Source organism: Meriones unguiculatus, chromosome 4 (genome assembly GCF_030254825.1).
Source record: "Meriones unguiculatus strain TT.TT164.6M chromosome 4, Bangor_MerUng_6.1, whole genome shotgun sequence".
NCBI lineage: Eukaryota > Metazoa > Chordata > Mammalia > Rodentia > Muridae > Meriones > Meriones unguiculatus.
This window is the reverse complement of record NC_083352.1, coordinates 106,846,698-106,863,332: the sequence shown is the minus strand read 5'-3', so window position 1 is coordinate 106,863,332 and position 16,635 is coordinate 106,846,698. Positions and strand designations below refer to the sequence as shown.

The window sequence follows — 16,635 nt, the reverse complement described above, 5'->3', positions numbered from 1 at the left end:
TGTGTGTCCTGCGGTCCTCTGTGTGTGTTCTGTGGTCCTCCATTTGTGCCCTGAGGTATAGAGGCACGGCCTGTTCTGTGTGGACAGGAATCCATGCTGAGATGCCTCAGAAGTTGGCTGCAGCGGTAGGGAATTGCTGTGGGCAGGTATGTTACCTGTTCTTGCTGTAGGGACACTCTGGATGGGACATCTCCTCTAAGTGGGGAGCAAGAGCCAGATGTCCTGGGGGTGCTGCTGTCCCTAGCCAGGGGTACTGGGGAACAAGAAAAGAAGAGCTGGAGTGGTGGAAGAGGGAGCCAGTAAGCTACCCTTTTGGCTTCCTGTGCCCTGAATCTCTCTCTGGAAGGACAAGCAGAAACAGACCCCTCTCCCTCACGGTGACTCGGGCTGAGGTTGAGCCGATTGGAAAAGCTGAAGTCACCCTCCTGGCAGCCAAAGACCCTGTGATGGAGCAGGGGACATTTTTCATCCAGCTGCAGACAACATCTCAACCTTGGTGGTGACAGGGCCTGGCCTCCTGAGACTCCTGGTGCAAGCACAGCCCTCCAGTGCAGAAGGAGCAAGAATGGAAGCTCCCAGGAAGAGCACAGGTTGGGACGGAGTGTCTAGTGTGACCCCCTCCCCCAAGCCTGCAGAGGGAACCAACAAGGGCAGAAGAAAGCCTGTGTTCTAGAAGCTGGCTGATTCAGCCTGAGGCCCAGGGTTCAGGAAGTAAGGCTAAACTCCTGATCCTCCCACATCAACCCTAGAAAAGCCTCCAGAATCAAGTCACTGTCCCTAGGCCCACCTCTGAGCTCGCCCACAGGGGGCCAAGGGTGGCTCTGGCATACCTCTCCCGCCTTTCCAGCTATCTGGGGCTTGGCCTGAGGCAGAGACAGACCATGGAAGGCCTCCAACTCCAAGAGATCAAGAGGACTTTGTGGAAAGTGACTCCCACAGGGAAGAAATGCTGAGGCCAGCCCACAGCTGGCTAATCCCAGCACCCCTGGAGTGTCCCTGGAGCCTGCCAGGGAGCCAGATGTCCAGGCACTGAACAGCTGGGTGGCTGGGGGCAGCAGAACTACATTCTCTAAGCACAGAGTCCAGGATGGTGGCAGGCATTGGGGGGGAGGAGCAGGCACGGGGCTTCTTAGAGGACCGGGCAAGCAGGAGAGTTGTAATGGACGGTACACAGCTGGGGTGTGCAAAAAGCCATACATCTCTATCTAGCTCAGGACTGTGTCCCCAGCCGTATGCCTAGAGAAGAGGGCAGTGCTGAGGCCCTCTGCTAAGGACTCCACTCTGCTAAGGACTCTCTCTCTCAGTGAGGAGAAAAACAGAGATCATTACTGGCACTTAGTGAGTGCTTACTGGTCGGGGGAGCATTCTCTAAAACCTTCCCCATAACCCTGGGAGGGAGACTGCACAATCTTTCCTTCGCAGAGAGGGAAACTGAGACTCCAAGGCTATGACTTCTGTTACCACTCTAGCAGGATTTGAATCCATGTTCTTAAAGCTGGGTGGGCCCACCTTATCCTACCCCATCCCCCTGGAGAAGCACCTAGGTTCCAAAGGAACACAGAAAACAAACCAGACAAAGCTAAAGCTAAAGCTCTTAAACTCCTGGAAAAGGGTCTCATCGCTTCTGCTTGTGGAGCTCAGGAAAGATACCCAGTGGCCCACTATTGCCCACCTTCCTACTGTCAATCAGCTCTGCTCTCTCCAGGCTATACATTTCCAGCTGCTCTGTATCCCCCTCCTCTTCTCAGCAAGGAGCCCTGAGAGGCAGGCCCTTAGTAAGCCAGCCGTGACACCAGCACACAGGAAGCTGAAGACTTCTATATCACATGCCCCTTTGTCAGAGAATTCATACCTCCTCACCTCCCAGAGATGGCAGGATCCATCACTGGGTCTCAGGAGCAGAGGAAGGAAGATGCACAAGGCCAAGTGGTCTACCCCATCACAGCAGCGGCAGGTCTCTCCATCCTGCCTCATGTGACCACAGGACCACAGGACCATAGGCTCCCCCACAGACACTTCCTCTGTTCTCTATTGGCAAGAGTTTCTGTAACTCAAACACCCTCAGCTCAACAAGGACGCTGGTGACCACCTAACAGATACCTGTCAGGCCACCATCTTCTCCTACAGCTCCAAGCCATCCACTTCCCTCTTCACTTGCTCCTGAATTCACATCCCCTCATTACCCTGTTATCAGTAGAACTGTACCCCCAAAAGGAGATTACAGTCCTAACCCCAGACCCATCAATGGAATCATCCTCACTCAGAAACAGTGTCTCCGCAGACATGAGTTAAATGTCTGCACAGCGGAGTAGAATCCCTCATGCCATAGGAGACACGGAGAGGGAGCCCTGGCGAAAATAGTTGGGGTCATGACGAGAGGACCCTGAGCCTAAAAGCACCCACAGCTAACAGCCATGTCAAGACCCTTCAAAATGAGCACACTCAGATACACGCATATTCACACACACATACACACACATACACGTCATACACACTATCACACACATACACACACAGGTTTCAGAGGGGACAGGCCCCACTGACTAATTCTGAAGTTACAGCCTCCAGGGACTCCAGTCCTAATGCTCTCGGCTGGCTTGTGTGTGGAACTTCATCATGGCGGCATCCTGAGAAACTCAGATGCACCACAACCCAAACTTTACCTAGTATTTGTGCCCTCACTGCCCTCCCTGGTTCATTCCCACTGCCTGACCTCTGAGAACAACAACCGGCATGTGCAAACATAAAAGTGGCTAATAAATAAACCACAGAGCCCATTGTCTCATGAATGTCATGGCCTTGACTTCCATGAAAACTACCTGGCCCGCCTTGGGGTTCCGAGTAAGAGGGGCTTGGGGTGAGAGGTGACCTCCAGACCCAAAGCCCCTCAGGCACCAGGAGAGTACATGTTCCTGCAGGGAGAGATGGGAGAAGCGTGTGTACGTGGCCAGTCAGCTGTCCCAGGTAGGCTGGGCAAGACTCACTGGATGTCACAATATTCCAGAAGCTGGACCTCTCGATGAGGCATTCTGAGAGGCAGGTTTGGAGGCCAGCCAAGAGCCCTGGCACAGGTGGACGCTCCACTTGACAGCAAGCAACCTCTGGCTATGCGCCTTACCTTACACCATCGGTCTTCAAGAAGGATCAAATACATGGTCTGGCTAGGAGGCTTGGTGGCCTGGGATGCTTGGCTCAGTGGTGGAGTGTTTACTTGCCCAGCTTATGTGAGGCCTGGACTGAATTCCAGGCATTGCAAACAGACAAGAGTCCTAGGGTGAGAATGTTCCCAAGGGCAGGGCAAATGCTGGAACTCCAGAAGATGGACCATGTCCTCTTCATGAGCTTGGGCCTGAGGACCAAGTTAAGATCCACAGGAAACCTGAGTGCCCATACTCAGAGTTGGTCCATATGGCTGCCTTCCTGCTCCCAGCCACCCAACTCTTTTGTGTGCACTGCCCACCTCTCCAATAGAAAGCCATGCAGGGTAGAGCTAGGTGCAGGGAGGTGGGGGCTGTAAATATAAACTAAGCCACACCAGGATGCCATCTGTCACCCATCAGAGTGACAAAGATCAAAGCATCTTGGTAAGAGGCCTTTCTGAGTGCGTGGGGACCAGCCTTTTCCTCCCTGGTTGGTGAAGGAAGCCTGGTGACATCTGCAAAGGCCATGTGTTGGGGCTGTGGGTGTGCATGTGGACACATGTGTGTGACCCATGCCACTGCATCTGTGGGGGGCAGCAAAAGCCCCACCGCTTCAGAACACAAAAGCCACAAAGAATGGTGACCTTCGCTGCTCCGCCTTGGACTCTGGAACGTATTTGAGGGGCTGCTTGCCTTCGGCTCTGAGCGCTTAACCTTTCTCAAGGCTCCGAAATGAGAGCATCTCCTGAAATGAGTCTTTCAGAACAAACTCCAAGAGTTCTCCAGCTGTTTGCTTTTGGTTTGTTTGTTTGTTTTTCTCTCCCGTTGGCATTGGACTATAAGTGTCCACTGTCATTGGCTGTCTCACATCACCGAGGGCTTTGAGCAGGGAATGGAAGAACCATCAACACCACCTGTCCCTCCCCCTCTCTGAACACACCACCAACCATCCCTGTTCAAGGAGGCCCAGCCCCAGGCTTCCCAGCCTCCCAATATCCCTGCTCAAGTTTGCCTAAGGTCATAGTTTGAAGGAACATTCACACATCACTATAAAAGGAACTTTGATTGGCCTATTTCAATTGTCATCTCTGCCTTACTGCCTCCTTCTGCTAACCTGGGCCTAGTCCTGAAAGCTTTTAGCCTCCATACAATCTAACCTAGGCCCAGAATGTTTTCAGCTTGTTTGAGACTTACTGCTGAATAAAATCACTCTTTTTAGTTCTTACTGAGCTCTGGGCTGGCTGGTCCATCTCAGGTGTTTTGGCTCAAACTCCTCTCCCAGCTTATTTATTGAACCGGGCTTTTCTCTCGGCCTCCGGATTGCTCTGCCTGGCCTCAAAATAACTCCAGAAACCTGCTCTAATCTTCTGTATCCTTTTCGTTCTCTGGCTCCTTCTCTTTCTTTAACCTGTCTCTCTATTAGTGTCCTGGTAAAACTGTCTCCTCTCCTCTCTGCATTTCCCCTTAAGTAGCTTCCCTTTCCTCTCTCTTCTCATGAGAGTTGAGTGTATCCTATTCTGTCAAATCTTTCTCTGATTCAACTGTTTCTGCTACTCAGTTAGACATCACTTTCAAACATTGGTGCTTCCTTCTACAAGTTAACTTTACCTTCATTGTTTGGATTAAAAGCCTGTACCATGATGCCTGGGTCTAAGCTTTCCTTTACCTGAAATTTGCTCTATACCAGGCTGGCCTTGAGCTCAGAGATCTGCTTACCTCTGTCTCCTGGGATTAAAGGCATGTTTATATTCCAGCCGGATCACACAGAGCTAGAAGGTCTTTGGATGTGACCTCTTGCCAGAGCAGCCATGTTCTGAATTAACATTCCTCTACACATCATACACCTTTAAGACCGTCATCACTAGCGCCTGATATCGAGGGCTACAGGATTCTTCCCCTGCCCCACCCTCAGCCCGTCACCCACCCCTTCTTCTGTAGCTACAGGAAACTCAGCACCCCACTCCCACACAGAGGCAGAACCTACCTGCCTGAGTGCTCCTGGAGCACCTGGTAGACTCTGATCTGGAAGGTCTCATTGTCAAATCGCTCCCGGATGTAGTCCTTATAGATCCTGAATTCAGCTGCAGTCACCGCCTCCCCCTCAGGGATCTTGGAAAGATCAAATCGGAACTCCCGATGGTGGTAGCGAGGGTGGAAGAATTCTTTGTCGTGTTCCACTGGAGGGGAAGAAAACACACCAGCACCAAGACCATTTAGTGTCTGGTTCCTTTCCGTCCATGCAACTGACCAGAGCTGGGTGGACACTGCCTATGGCACACTGTGGATTCGACAGTCACAGGCTCAGACCCAGGCCATCTTGAACAAAAAGACCATGGCTGTGTCTAGCCTGCTAGGGAAGGTGAAGCAATGACCACAGCAACAGCCACACTAGACTGGAGTCTTAGCAGCTCAGGGTTAGGTTTGAATCCAGGCTTGGCCACTACGTAGTTCTATGGCAGTAGAAAGATTCATGGCACCCCATCTGAAACTCAGTTTCACCACATGGAAAATGAGGCTGTGATGGATGAGGGACAAAATTCACATACGTGGCTGATAATGTTATGGCTAGGTAACCGTCACTGGTGAATGTGCGCCTTGTTAGACCTGTCCTGGGACAGTGGTCCTCAGCCCTGGCTGCACAGAATGACTGTGGATGCTTATAACAATTAAAGATGTCTGGTCATGGTGGCCTTGCCAATTCCTATGGTGTAAATGCTACCGCCATGAGAGAGTTCAACTGCCAACACAAATGCGCTGACCTCAGAAGCATACCATGAGCTGCCGCACCACATTGCTCATACCCCACCCTGAACCAAAAGGGATCAAGAGCTGGCCAGAGAGAACTCTCCAGAACCCCCCTCCCCATGTGTCCCTTGGTGTCAGCTCTCCCCCTGCCCCACTCTTTGTCCCAGAAGGAGCTCACTCCTTTGACAGCAACACATGGGAAAAGCCGACTTATGGGAGGAAGAGGGGTCAGAAAAGCCACCAGGCCCTCAGGTTTATCGACAGTACAGGGAAAGAAGAGCTCCTTTGCAGCAGCTGCTGAGAAAGCAGTCTCCTGGATGTTGAGAGCCTAGGGAGGTGGCCCCAGGATAAGGAGGCAAGGCAGGAAGCCCAGGACAGTCCCTGTCATCTGCTAGCCCCTTCTAGCCTCATTTCTGTTGCTGATAGAACACTCTGACACAGAGTAACTTGAGAAGAAGGGGCTCATTTGGCTTACCATCCCAGGTTACAATCTGTCATGGCAGGGAAGTCAGAGGCAAGAGTTTGGTCACACACAAGAGCAGAGAGAAACGAATGTACCCACGGTGCCCGCTGGCTTGCTAGATTTCTTCGTTTTCATGTAGTCAGGGCATCCCTGCCTATGGAATACTCTATCCCATAGAGGACTTGGTCTTTCTACAACAATTAGCAATCAAGGCAGTCCTCCAGAGAGAAGCTCACAGGCCAGCCTGATCTAGACAATCCCTGACTTCCCGGGTGATTCTAGGTGGTGTCAGCTGACAGTTAAAATTAACCGGCATACCTTAGGAGGGGAGCCTAACACAGCAGTGGCCACGCATGCACCTGAGACCCCACAGTGTCTAACAGCCTGCCTGGAGTCACCACGCTGAAATTCAAACTGAGACCTACCAAACCCGAGGCCTTCGCCACCACAAATGTCTTCAGCAACCATGAGAGCAGTTTGTCGGCATGAGTTCTCTGTTTGTTTAACGGACTTCACATTCTACTGTTACATGTGTGTGCTGTGTTCATGAACCACATGTGTAACAGCAGACTCTCACGCAAGTGCTCCTGGTGGGAACCCGTCTGGAGCAGCACACCAGAGCATGCCTGTCCTTCCCAGCCCAGATCCTCCTGCTGGGGACTGTTTTTGCTGTTTCTAACACTCTGCTAGGAGTGACAGTATGGTGTAGGTTCCGCCAGATCTGACTTCCTTACCATGTTTATAACGGATCCCTGTTACTGTGAATGTTCGTGGGTGCCTAAGACTCCATGGTTTGATTGCACCAGAACTTCCCATTCTACAGTTCCTGGGAAGGGCTCAGGTCAGCACTGCTTTGACAGTGAGGATGTTTTGGTGTGCTGCATAGTTTTATGTCAACTTGGCACACGCTAAAGTCATTTGAGAGGAGGGAATTTCAATTAAGTAAATGTCTCTATAAGATCAGGCTGTAGGCAGACCTATGGGGCATTTTCTTAATTAGTGATTGATGTGGGAGAGCCCAGCCCATTGTGGGTGGGCCCATCCCTGGGCTAGTGGCTCCTGGGAAGTCAGCTGGTAAGCAGCATCCCTCCATGGCCTCTACCTCAGCTCCTGCCTCCAGATTCCTTCCCTGTTTGAACTCTTGTCTTCATTTTCTTCAACGATGGACAGTGCTGTGGAAGTGTAAGCCGAATAAATCCTTTCCTCCCCAAGTTAATATGGTCATGGTGTTTCAGCACAGCAATAGAAACCTGAACTAAGATAATACTGTTTTCCCAAAGGGCCAGGGAGGTTTGTGAGGAGGTACATGGGACACGAGATACAGGAGGACAGTCCTATGAAGGGGACAGGAAAGGATGAAGCCACAGGGGGCCTGAGGCTCAGGAGGGAGACACAAGAACCAAGAGCATTTCTGTGAGTGGCCAGTTCCTAGACCCACACCACCCCATCTGCTCACCCCAGGACACACCCCACTACCTCTACCCAAGCAAGGTCACAAAAGACCATCCTGTAAGCAGCTGGGACACAAAAGGCCATCCATAGTCTTGCTGGCCTCCAGGAGGTAGCATTTGACATGTGACTCCTGCCTTCCCTTTCTCCTTCACTGGGAACTGTTAGGGGCCAACCAGCTCTTCTTGGCCCTCTTACGCCCACTTTGCAAGTATTCCCTAGATGCAGGCTTGGCTTCCTCACACTCTGCAGCCTCCCCAGGGAGAGCCCATCCTCCCAAGAGGAGGTTACAGCCCACAGGCAGATGGCTCCCAGCAAATGAATGACCCCACCTACAGATCACCACCTACATGCTAATGGCTCCAACATGGAGACAACTCTCTGCATATAAATGATCATATGGCCTTCTCTGGTACCCGGCAGTCTCCTCTGAGCCTCCTGCTCATGCATCCAGTCCTCTCCTGATACTGCCAGTTGTAGACCTCACAGACCAATGACAAGTCCGAAAAGCATTCAAACACTCTTACCTTGACCAAATAGCCTTCATCCCCTCCTCCTACAGAAGAGGCCAGGAAGAGCCCTCCCCTCCCCTCCTGGAGTGGGCCATGTTTCCCTGGGCCAGTAATGCTTCCATGCTCTGGAGAGAGGGCTGCCCTGTGTGTCTGCTTAGGAGTACCGTGGGCTCCCAGCTGGAGTGCGGTCAGTCCCCACAAGTTTTAGTCCCGGGCCTCCAGGCCTCAGAACAGTTCCACTGGCAAATAAAAAGAGCGGCCAGAAACGTGGACAGTGGAGTGGGACCTCTCTCATAGTCAAGGACGGCTGGAGAGCCCAGGGATGCAGAAGGCACATTCGCCGCTAGTGCTCAGAGATGCCCCACAATGAACAGCTCTGGCCATTGCCTGGGAGGGGGAGGGGACCTGTGAGGCTGGAGGGAATCCCTGCTTTGCAGATGGGGAAACTGGGGTTCAGGGAGGCCAGTCAGCTTACCCACTGTGAAAAATGGGTGACTGTGGAACTTGTAGCCCTACACTCTGACCTCTGCTCTCTGAGGCCTGGGGTCCAAGTTTGGTCTCTGTTGTGCCACTGAGTGTGTGGCCTGGATCATGTGACCTGTGCTCCATATATGCCTGTGTCCTCAGATAGCAGCCATGGCCCTGGCAGCCACAGAGGGTGGCTCTTAAACAGTAATGGCAAAGGGTGTCTGCCACTGTCATGGGGCCTCTAAATGATGAGGCAGGAGAACAGCCATTAGTGCAGACAACAGGATGTACCTGTGGGTGTTTACATCACAACGCCAGGACAGGGTCACACACAAAAGAAAAACAAGGAGTCATGAGGTAAAATAAATAAATAAATAATAAACAAAAGGGGACCACGTCAGTAACTCTTCTGTTGCTGTGGTATAGCGCTCAGGACCAAGGCCATATTAGAAGGAAAAGTTTAGCTGAGCTTCTAGTCCCAGGGGACTGGAGTCCATCACCATGATGGTGAGGACGAATGGCAGCAGCAAGGCATGGTGGCTGGAGCTGGAAGCTGGGAGCTCACTTCTTAAGCTACAAACAAAAAGCAGAGAGAGAGAGAGAGAGGAATGGCAAGATAAAAGGGTTTGACGAGGCCGCTGGAGTACATGTGAACTGAGTGATCGAGAAACTCTGGGACTCTAAAGGAAAATGTGTCCCCACTAACTGGGCAGTGCCAGGATGCCCACATCGATCCTGAGGGAGGCAAGGGACATGTTTGCAAAGAAACAGCTTCCATACCCACCTCATCAGGCAACACAGCGCTCACGGAGGCCTGGGCCTGGATTCGAGACCCTGGTTGGTCAGTATCACAGAGAAGTGCTTGGAGCCCATAGCATCTGCAGTGTCTTTTCCAGTGTGGCCTCTAAGCCAGGCAAGTAACACAAAAGCCCCCATACTTGATGGTTTTTCAGATGTGTTTACTATTTTTAGGTGTGTGTGTGTTTGTGTGTGTATGTATGCCATATGTATGCATGCCTGTGGAGGCAAGAAGAGGGATCCTCTGGAGCTGGAGTTACAGGTGGTTTATGTAACTTAACTGCTGAGCCATCTCTGTAGTCCTCAGCAACGCTGAACTTTAATGTTCACATGGGAAGACGTGGTGACAAAACACTTGCCACCTGTACACGTGCCATTCAGTTGCATGAGACACGCTCATGCTCTGCTGTATCTAGACCATCTGGAACCAATGAAACTCTGTCCACAATTAATTCTCTACTTCCCCAGCCTTAGAGGCCATTGTGGAACTTCCTGTCCTTGTGATCTGCATCCCTCCAAGGACCTCCTATCAGAATCTGTCCTGTGACTGGCTCATTCCTCTCCGCAATGTCCTCAAGTTTGGCCAAGGTTTAACATGCGTCAGAATACCCCTTTTCAGGGCTGAATAGTATTCCATTGTGTGGCTAGACCACACCCTGTTACCTTCATCCTGCAGAAAAATTTGAACAGCTTCTGCTGCAGCTGCTGTGACAGATGCACAGACAGTCCTTGGAGACCTGGCTGAGCATTCTTTTGGGTAGAGAGCAAGGGGAATGGCTGAATCACATTCCAATTCTGTTTGTTATCAAGGGGGATTGCAACCACACCACCATCAGCCAGGACAGGTGCCCATCCCAGCAACAGTGCCCTGTGCCTCGATTTCCCCACATGTCATCAAGAGACGGCTGCTTCCATTCTGTTAGCAAAGGGTCACTGCAGCTGACAGGTGTGAGGTGGCAGCCGCCGTCTGAAGAGCCCTCTCGGCTGGGAAAGATGGTGATGCAAAAGGTATGAGCTTGATGTCCGGGACCAATGCGAAAAAAGACATAGTGGCATGAGCCCGAGACCACAGCACTGGGTGGTTGGAGACAGGTCGTCTGTAGGGTTCACTGGCCAGCCAACCTTGCTTAAACTGCTGACGCTTAGGTGTGAGACACTCTCTCACGCTCTCTCTCTCACTGGCCTGGATGCCCCATCTCCATCCCACACATCCCATCCTCAATCCTCAGAAGACTCCTGCTCCAAAGTAGGTGCCTTTTGTGAGTTTCACAGCTGAGGCTCAGTATTAAGTCACTGGCTACGGCCACAGAGAGCTGGGGGCCCACAGGCCGGCACCAAGCCCCCACCACCCTGACCCACAGACAACCTTGTACTGGAGCAGGGAGCTACCTGTGCACAGAGCCCTCAGGTTCCCCACAGGTTCACATTCATCTCACGGCCACATCAGCTCTGGAACTTCACTGAGGATTTGTAGTGACCGGCAGCTCTCCAGAGTCCCCACACCAGCTCTCTGACTGGGCCGTAGGAGACACAGCCTCCTTCTAAGCACAGGGCTACTTTGACATGGGGCGGGGGGCAGGGCTGTCTTTCCACCTTGGCATAGAAGTGTCTTTTTGCTATGGCATCAGGGCTGTCTTTCTGCTTTGGCACTGGGGCTGTCCTAGGCCAGAGCCTACAGAGATGTCGGGACAGAGGCAAGGCTGAGAAATAAGGCCTCCGCTGCAAGATTAAGCACTTCCGTGTCCACATGTGTGAGGCACAGCTTGAACAATGTCATCATTGTAAACTGGGTGAAGCTGAGGGTTTGGGCTGGGGTGGAGAGGGGGAAAGATGGGTCTAATTATCTCTCCAGGGTTGGGCCAGTTGTTTGCTAAAAAGACCCAGAGTGAAAAAGAGCCAAGAGCAAAGATGGTCCGTAGGTCTAGGGCCTTCCTCCCTCCACAAGGCAAGTCCACACTGGAAACCAGTGGAGACTGTGGGTTCCTAAGTTATTGATCAGCTTTGACTTGGTTGCCATTCATGTTCCCACCACGGAGGATCCAGATACCCAGGGCTATCTGGTTCCAGTCCCATCCTCCACTAACAGAACAACACAGGAAAACAACAGAAGTCACGGCGACGTTCCACTAAGCCAGTCGGGGAGGCTTTGCCCCCGACCCCTTCTGCACACTGCCGCTCTGTCTGTGGGTATCGCACAGGTGCACGAGGTTACTAGAATCTCGTAGGCTGAGGTCATAATGTTGCCACACCCCACACTGCAATACGTAGCCCCGAAATGCAGAATGCGGAATGGCATAGGCGGATTGATGGTGGCTCATGTCTGGGATCCTGGCTACCTGTACTCCACTCCCAGTGTTTGGGGGTCAGAGGCAGGCGATCTCTGTGAGTTTGAGGGCAGCCTAGTCTACAGAGTAAGTACGGGGACAACCAGGGCTACACAGAGAAACCCTGTCTTCTAAAACAAGAACAAATAAAAGGGGTTGGGGAAAGGAAGTCACTTGAGCCTTCCAGTCCAAGGACAGCCCAGCAAAACGGTGAGACCCACTCTAATTTCTTCTTCCTTTACTTTCCTCTTTGTTTATCAATCAATTATAAAAACAGGATTAAGTCCAGAACCTTAGACACACCCCTCACAAGCCCTCTACCACTCAGCTACATCCCTAAGCCCGTTTCTGTTTTTTGTTTTTTGGGGTTTTTGTTTGTTTGTTTGTTTGTTTTTTAAGATGCTATTTCTTGTGGCTCAGGCTAGCTTTGAACTTGCTATGCAGCCAAGGAAAGCCCTGAACCTCTGGTCCTCCCATCTCCACCTCTGCAGCGCTGGTGCTGCAGGCGTGTTCCACAATGCCTCCCAGATGTTATCGTTCAGTGTTGAGAGGCACTGAGCTAACCAGACCTCAAGAGGTCAAGGATGCTGGCCTGGATTCCCATCTGGGCCATCAGCCAGCTGGGTGGGACCCCAACGCCTTTCATCACTCGCAAAGTCCTCTTTCTCTTCCAGTGGGGTCATGTCAGACAAACCTGCCAGCCCCACCAACCTGACCCACATGTGGCTCAGGATAGCCCTCTACCCGTGCATGCTGTCCATGGCAGTAGCCACGGACCACATGTGGCCACTGTGGCTGGGTGCTTTGCTTTTTGTTGTTGCAGCTAATTTAAACTTAAGCAGCCACGTGTGGCCTGTGGAGTCCCTGCCCGACTAAAGTCCACAGCACGGCGGAAAGTTCTGCGGCTCAGCTCTGCTCTGCAGCATCGGATGCCCCGTGCTCCAAATCAGCCAACTTCTGTAGAGTTGATGCAAAGGGGAAGGGGGCACACGTGTGTGGCACACACAAGATGGCCGTCTTCAGAGAGAGGAGGCTTTAAAGGTGAGAAGGTCTGTGGATGTCACAATTCCACCGAAGGGCTGTGGGGATGGCTTAGTGGATAAAGTGCCTCTGACGGAAGCGCCGGGCACAGCAGCATGCATCTGAAGGCCAGCGCTGGGAAGAGACCAGGATCCCTGAGGCTCACTGACCAGCTGGTCTAGCTGAACTGATGAGCTCTCAGTTCCGTGAGAGACCCTGCCCTCCCCCACAAAAAGAAGGAAATAGAATCTGCACCCAATATTAACCTCTGGCCTCCACATGCACACACACACACACACACACACACACACACACACACCTCCACTTGAGAGTGTGGGGTGGAGACTGATGTTCCTGGTTCTACCTGCACAGCAAGCAAGGAGACCCCTGCTCAGGTGACACATGCAGGGCGCTGCTCCAGGCCTACCTGGCCCTTGGCCTCTGGTCCCTTCCCAGCTGGGCAGAAATCAGCCTGGCATGCACAGCTCATCACTATCCTCTCGTAGCCTCCATCCTTTCCCGTCTAGCACTCGGCTGCTCATCTGCTGCCCCGCAGGAAACTAACACCAGTTTCTACTGTGAGTCAGAGGTAGGGTGCGTGCTGGCTCCGAATCAGGGCATGTGGCTCTGGCTCTGGACCCGGTGACCTAGGCCATCGGAGGGTCAAGACTGCTCCCGCCAGAAGCAGGCTGTTACCATGCTTTTGGCTGAACCTCACTTGCAACATGGCCAAACAGGGTCTGAGGTTGGACATGGCCTATTCTCAAGAGTGACAGTGCTGCCTGGGGACTGTGCTTTGACAACCACTGGGATACATGACATCGGGGGAACCTCCAGTCCATTCAAAGATGGCTGCCTCCACGCCTCCGTTCACCTCCTCTCTGCCTGCCACTCATCAGCCAGGTGGTCAGCAGCTTCCCTGGGAAGGTGGCAGAGGTGCCACAGTGCCCAGAATTCCACTTCTGGCCCCATTCCACTCAGGAAAAAAAGCTGCGTGTGTTCCCGGGGGCCTGGTGGTCCAATGGGACACAGCCTCTGCCCGACCACTGACAGGAACTCACCCAGGACAAGTTAGCCCATCTCTAGAGGGCCCAGCTTCTCCCTGCGACACAACACCACACAGAGGCTCTTACTTATGGACTGTAGTAAAACTGGATACAACAGAAGCCAGCATGCAATGCAGCAGAACAAGGTCCCCGCTACATGGCCAGCCCGGCAGGGGCCAGGTGGGAGTGGGGCTGTTGCCTCCTCCTTCCCCACTGGGCATGGGGAGACCTGGACCGCCCCAGGCAGCTGGGGCTGCAGGTCAGCTGGGCAGGCACAGCTGCTTTCAGGTACTCAGCAGCAAGTCAGATCACATGAGAATTTATAATCCTTCCTGGGGTCTGGGTTCCATCAACCTAAACTCATTAGCCCCAGAGATGCAGGTGCCTCACAGAGAGGCAGGCTCCACCTCCCCTTCAAAATAAGAGTCTTCTGTAGCACTGACCTCAGGCCTCCAAACCAACCATGGACAACTGAGAACTGCTGTCATCCCTGGAAAAGGGCTGGTGCAGAGGTGTGTAGAGACCACACCAGAGCGGCTGGAGATGATTTGGTGGAAACTGGAAATCTTCAAGGCCCTCGCTTCCTCAAGCTCACATTTCTAAAAATGACTCTCCAACTCCTGGTCTGAGCTACAAAAAACTGTGGAGTCAAGCCTAGCTGCTCACACATGCCTTTAATCCTAGCATTCAAGACAGAGACAGGCAGGGCAGAGGGATCTCTGTTGAGTTCAGGCCAGCCAGGCTGCATGGAGGCCCTGACCCACTCTGGAACGAAGGAAGAGGCCCTTCCGACTACAGATGCATGCCAAGCCACAGACAGGCTCGTTTTGCTACAAGCAGGGCCCCTTCCCATGCAGGGCTCCTGGAGAATCTGCCATTAAAAAAGGATTGGCAAATCCTTCACGTGATTTACATGATGCTTAGAGGCAGAGAGTGGTGCCCACTGGGCATGAGAACACGGGGTTCCAGGGTGGAGGGCACCCCCATATCTCATCCCTTGATCCAAGTGTTCATGCGTGTCCGTTACAAAAAATAAGACATTATAAGCCAAGCCGGTAACCAAGAGGAGACCGGGTACAAGTAAACTGCTCGTTGTTATCATGACTAAGCCAGCTGCAGTTGGAGAAGAGGCACAACACTCCCTTATCCCCAGCGAGCCCACAGGGGACCAGAGGCCGACTCCCTGCCACCCATCTGTGTGGTAAGATCTACCTTCTAAACCAACTGAGTCATGGGAGAGCATGTGATCATGATAGCCTCAAGTCTCATTCCAAAAAGTCATGTTAAATTCGGAAGCTGGGCCACATCAACAGTAACTTGTTTCTTTTCTCTATTTTTTTTTTTTTTTTCACTTTGCCACTGTTTAGTCACAAAAGAGCTGTCCCGGGACCAACCACACAAGTGGCAAGGAAAGGGAGAAGAAGACAAAGTTTTGTTTGCTTGGCAGCCACTCAGTGGGAAGCAAAATATTTTTTTTTCTGAACCACCTCCTAGCCTGTTGTCCAACCAGCGGGTTTCCTGTTGTGTCTGCTAATTAGAATAACATCCCAAGGCCGTTTCAAGCTGCAAGGGAAGCTGAGCAAGCAAAGGGGTGGGGGAGGGGATGTCACGAGTTGCTGTTTGCTCCAGTAGGCCAGGTAGCAGAGAGGCAGAAAGGACTTATGGTCTGTCTACCATAAGTCAGTGACAGTGTTGGAAGCCTCTGTTCAACAGATCCTGCATGCTCTCCGGAACTCCATAGGTGTTGGCCTGGTGTGTCCTTTCTTAACTTTTGGAAATGTGCTGATACCCCCTGCCCCCCAACCATCACCAAATAAGCACTCATTATTGAGCTGAGATGTCCATAACGAGAGAATTCTGACAAATGAGCTTCTGTTCCCAGCAGACACACTCAGGCCAGAAAGCATCCTATGAATAGCTCCTCCCTCCCTTCCTCTTCCTTCCCCACCATCCATCAGAAGAAACAGACACACGGGCCCTGTCCCAGAATTCCCCAGGGGAACAAGGAGCAGAGGAGTTGGGGCTAGACCCCACCCGCCGATGAAGGGTTCAGGACCCCTCCAGAGGCTCTCAGGCAGAAGCCTTTTCCACATGGCTCAAATGTGACTCTTGATGATACTCAAGGCAACTTGCCCTTGTGAATACTCTGACCAGGGAGACAGCTGTCAATGGTCCCTGAGCAGGACTCAGACAGAAACCCATCCAGCTGTACTTCTGCCTGGGGGACAGGGCTTTGGCCACCTTTGGTCACTGTGGAGAGCTTCTGCCCTGTGGAAGGACACTGGACACTGCGGGTCATGTTAGCAGCAAATGCTGAACTTCTGCTGGGTCTTCAAGGCCTTTGGATCTGGGGTTCAGGAGGAAGCGCTGTCAGTCTGGGGAGTGCAGAGAGTTGGGTCTGGTTAATAGCAATGTGCTAAGGGCATCGCTCAGAGGTGGAGCATTAAGCCAGCAGGTTCAAGGCCCCGGTTCTGTCTCCAGTACTGATAAACACAAAAGAACCATCAAATGCAGCCAGTCTTCTTTGTACATTCACAGTGGCACACTGCTGTGTCACAGCCTTTGGAAGCTAGCTTGGGCTCTACTTACCCACACATACAGCAAAATCACACATGCGTACCTTCCTAAATATAAGTATGCAATGTAGGAAAAGCCAAGAGGGAGATGACA

The 16,635-nt window shown here is 52.2% G+C and overlaps 1 protein-coding gene across 1 annotated transcript in view; it reads right to left on the bottom strand.

Moving 5' to 3' along the window:
• Bmp7 (bone morphogenetic protein 7) overlaps positions 1-16,635 on the bottom strand; it is a 73,467-nt gene that overhangs the window by 43,459 nt on the left and 13,373 nt on the right. The window contains exon 2 of the mRNA XM_021650101.2: positions 5,125-5,317. Coding sequence (XP_021505776.1) covers positions 5,125-5,317 — 193 coding nt within the window. The remainder of the gene's footprint in view (positions 1-5,124; positions 5,318-16,635) is intronic.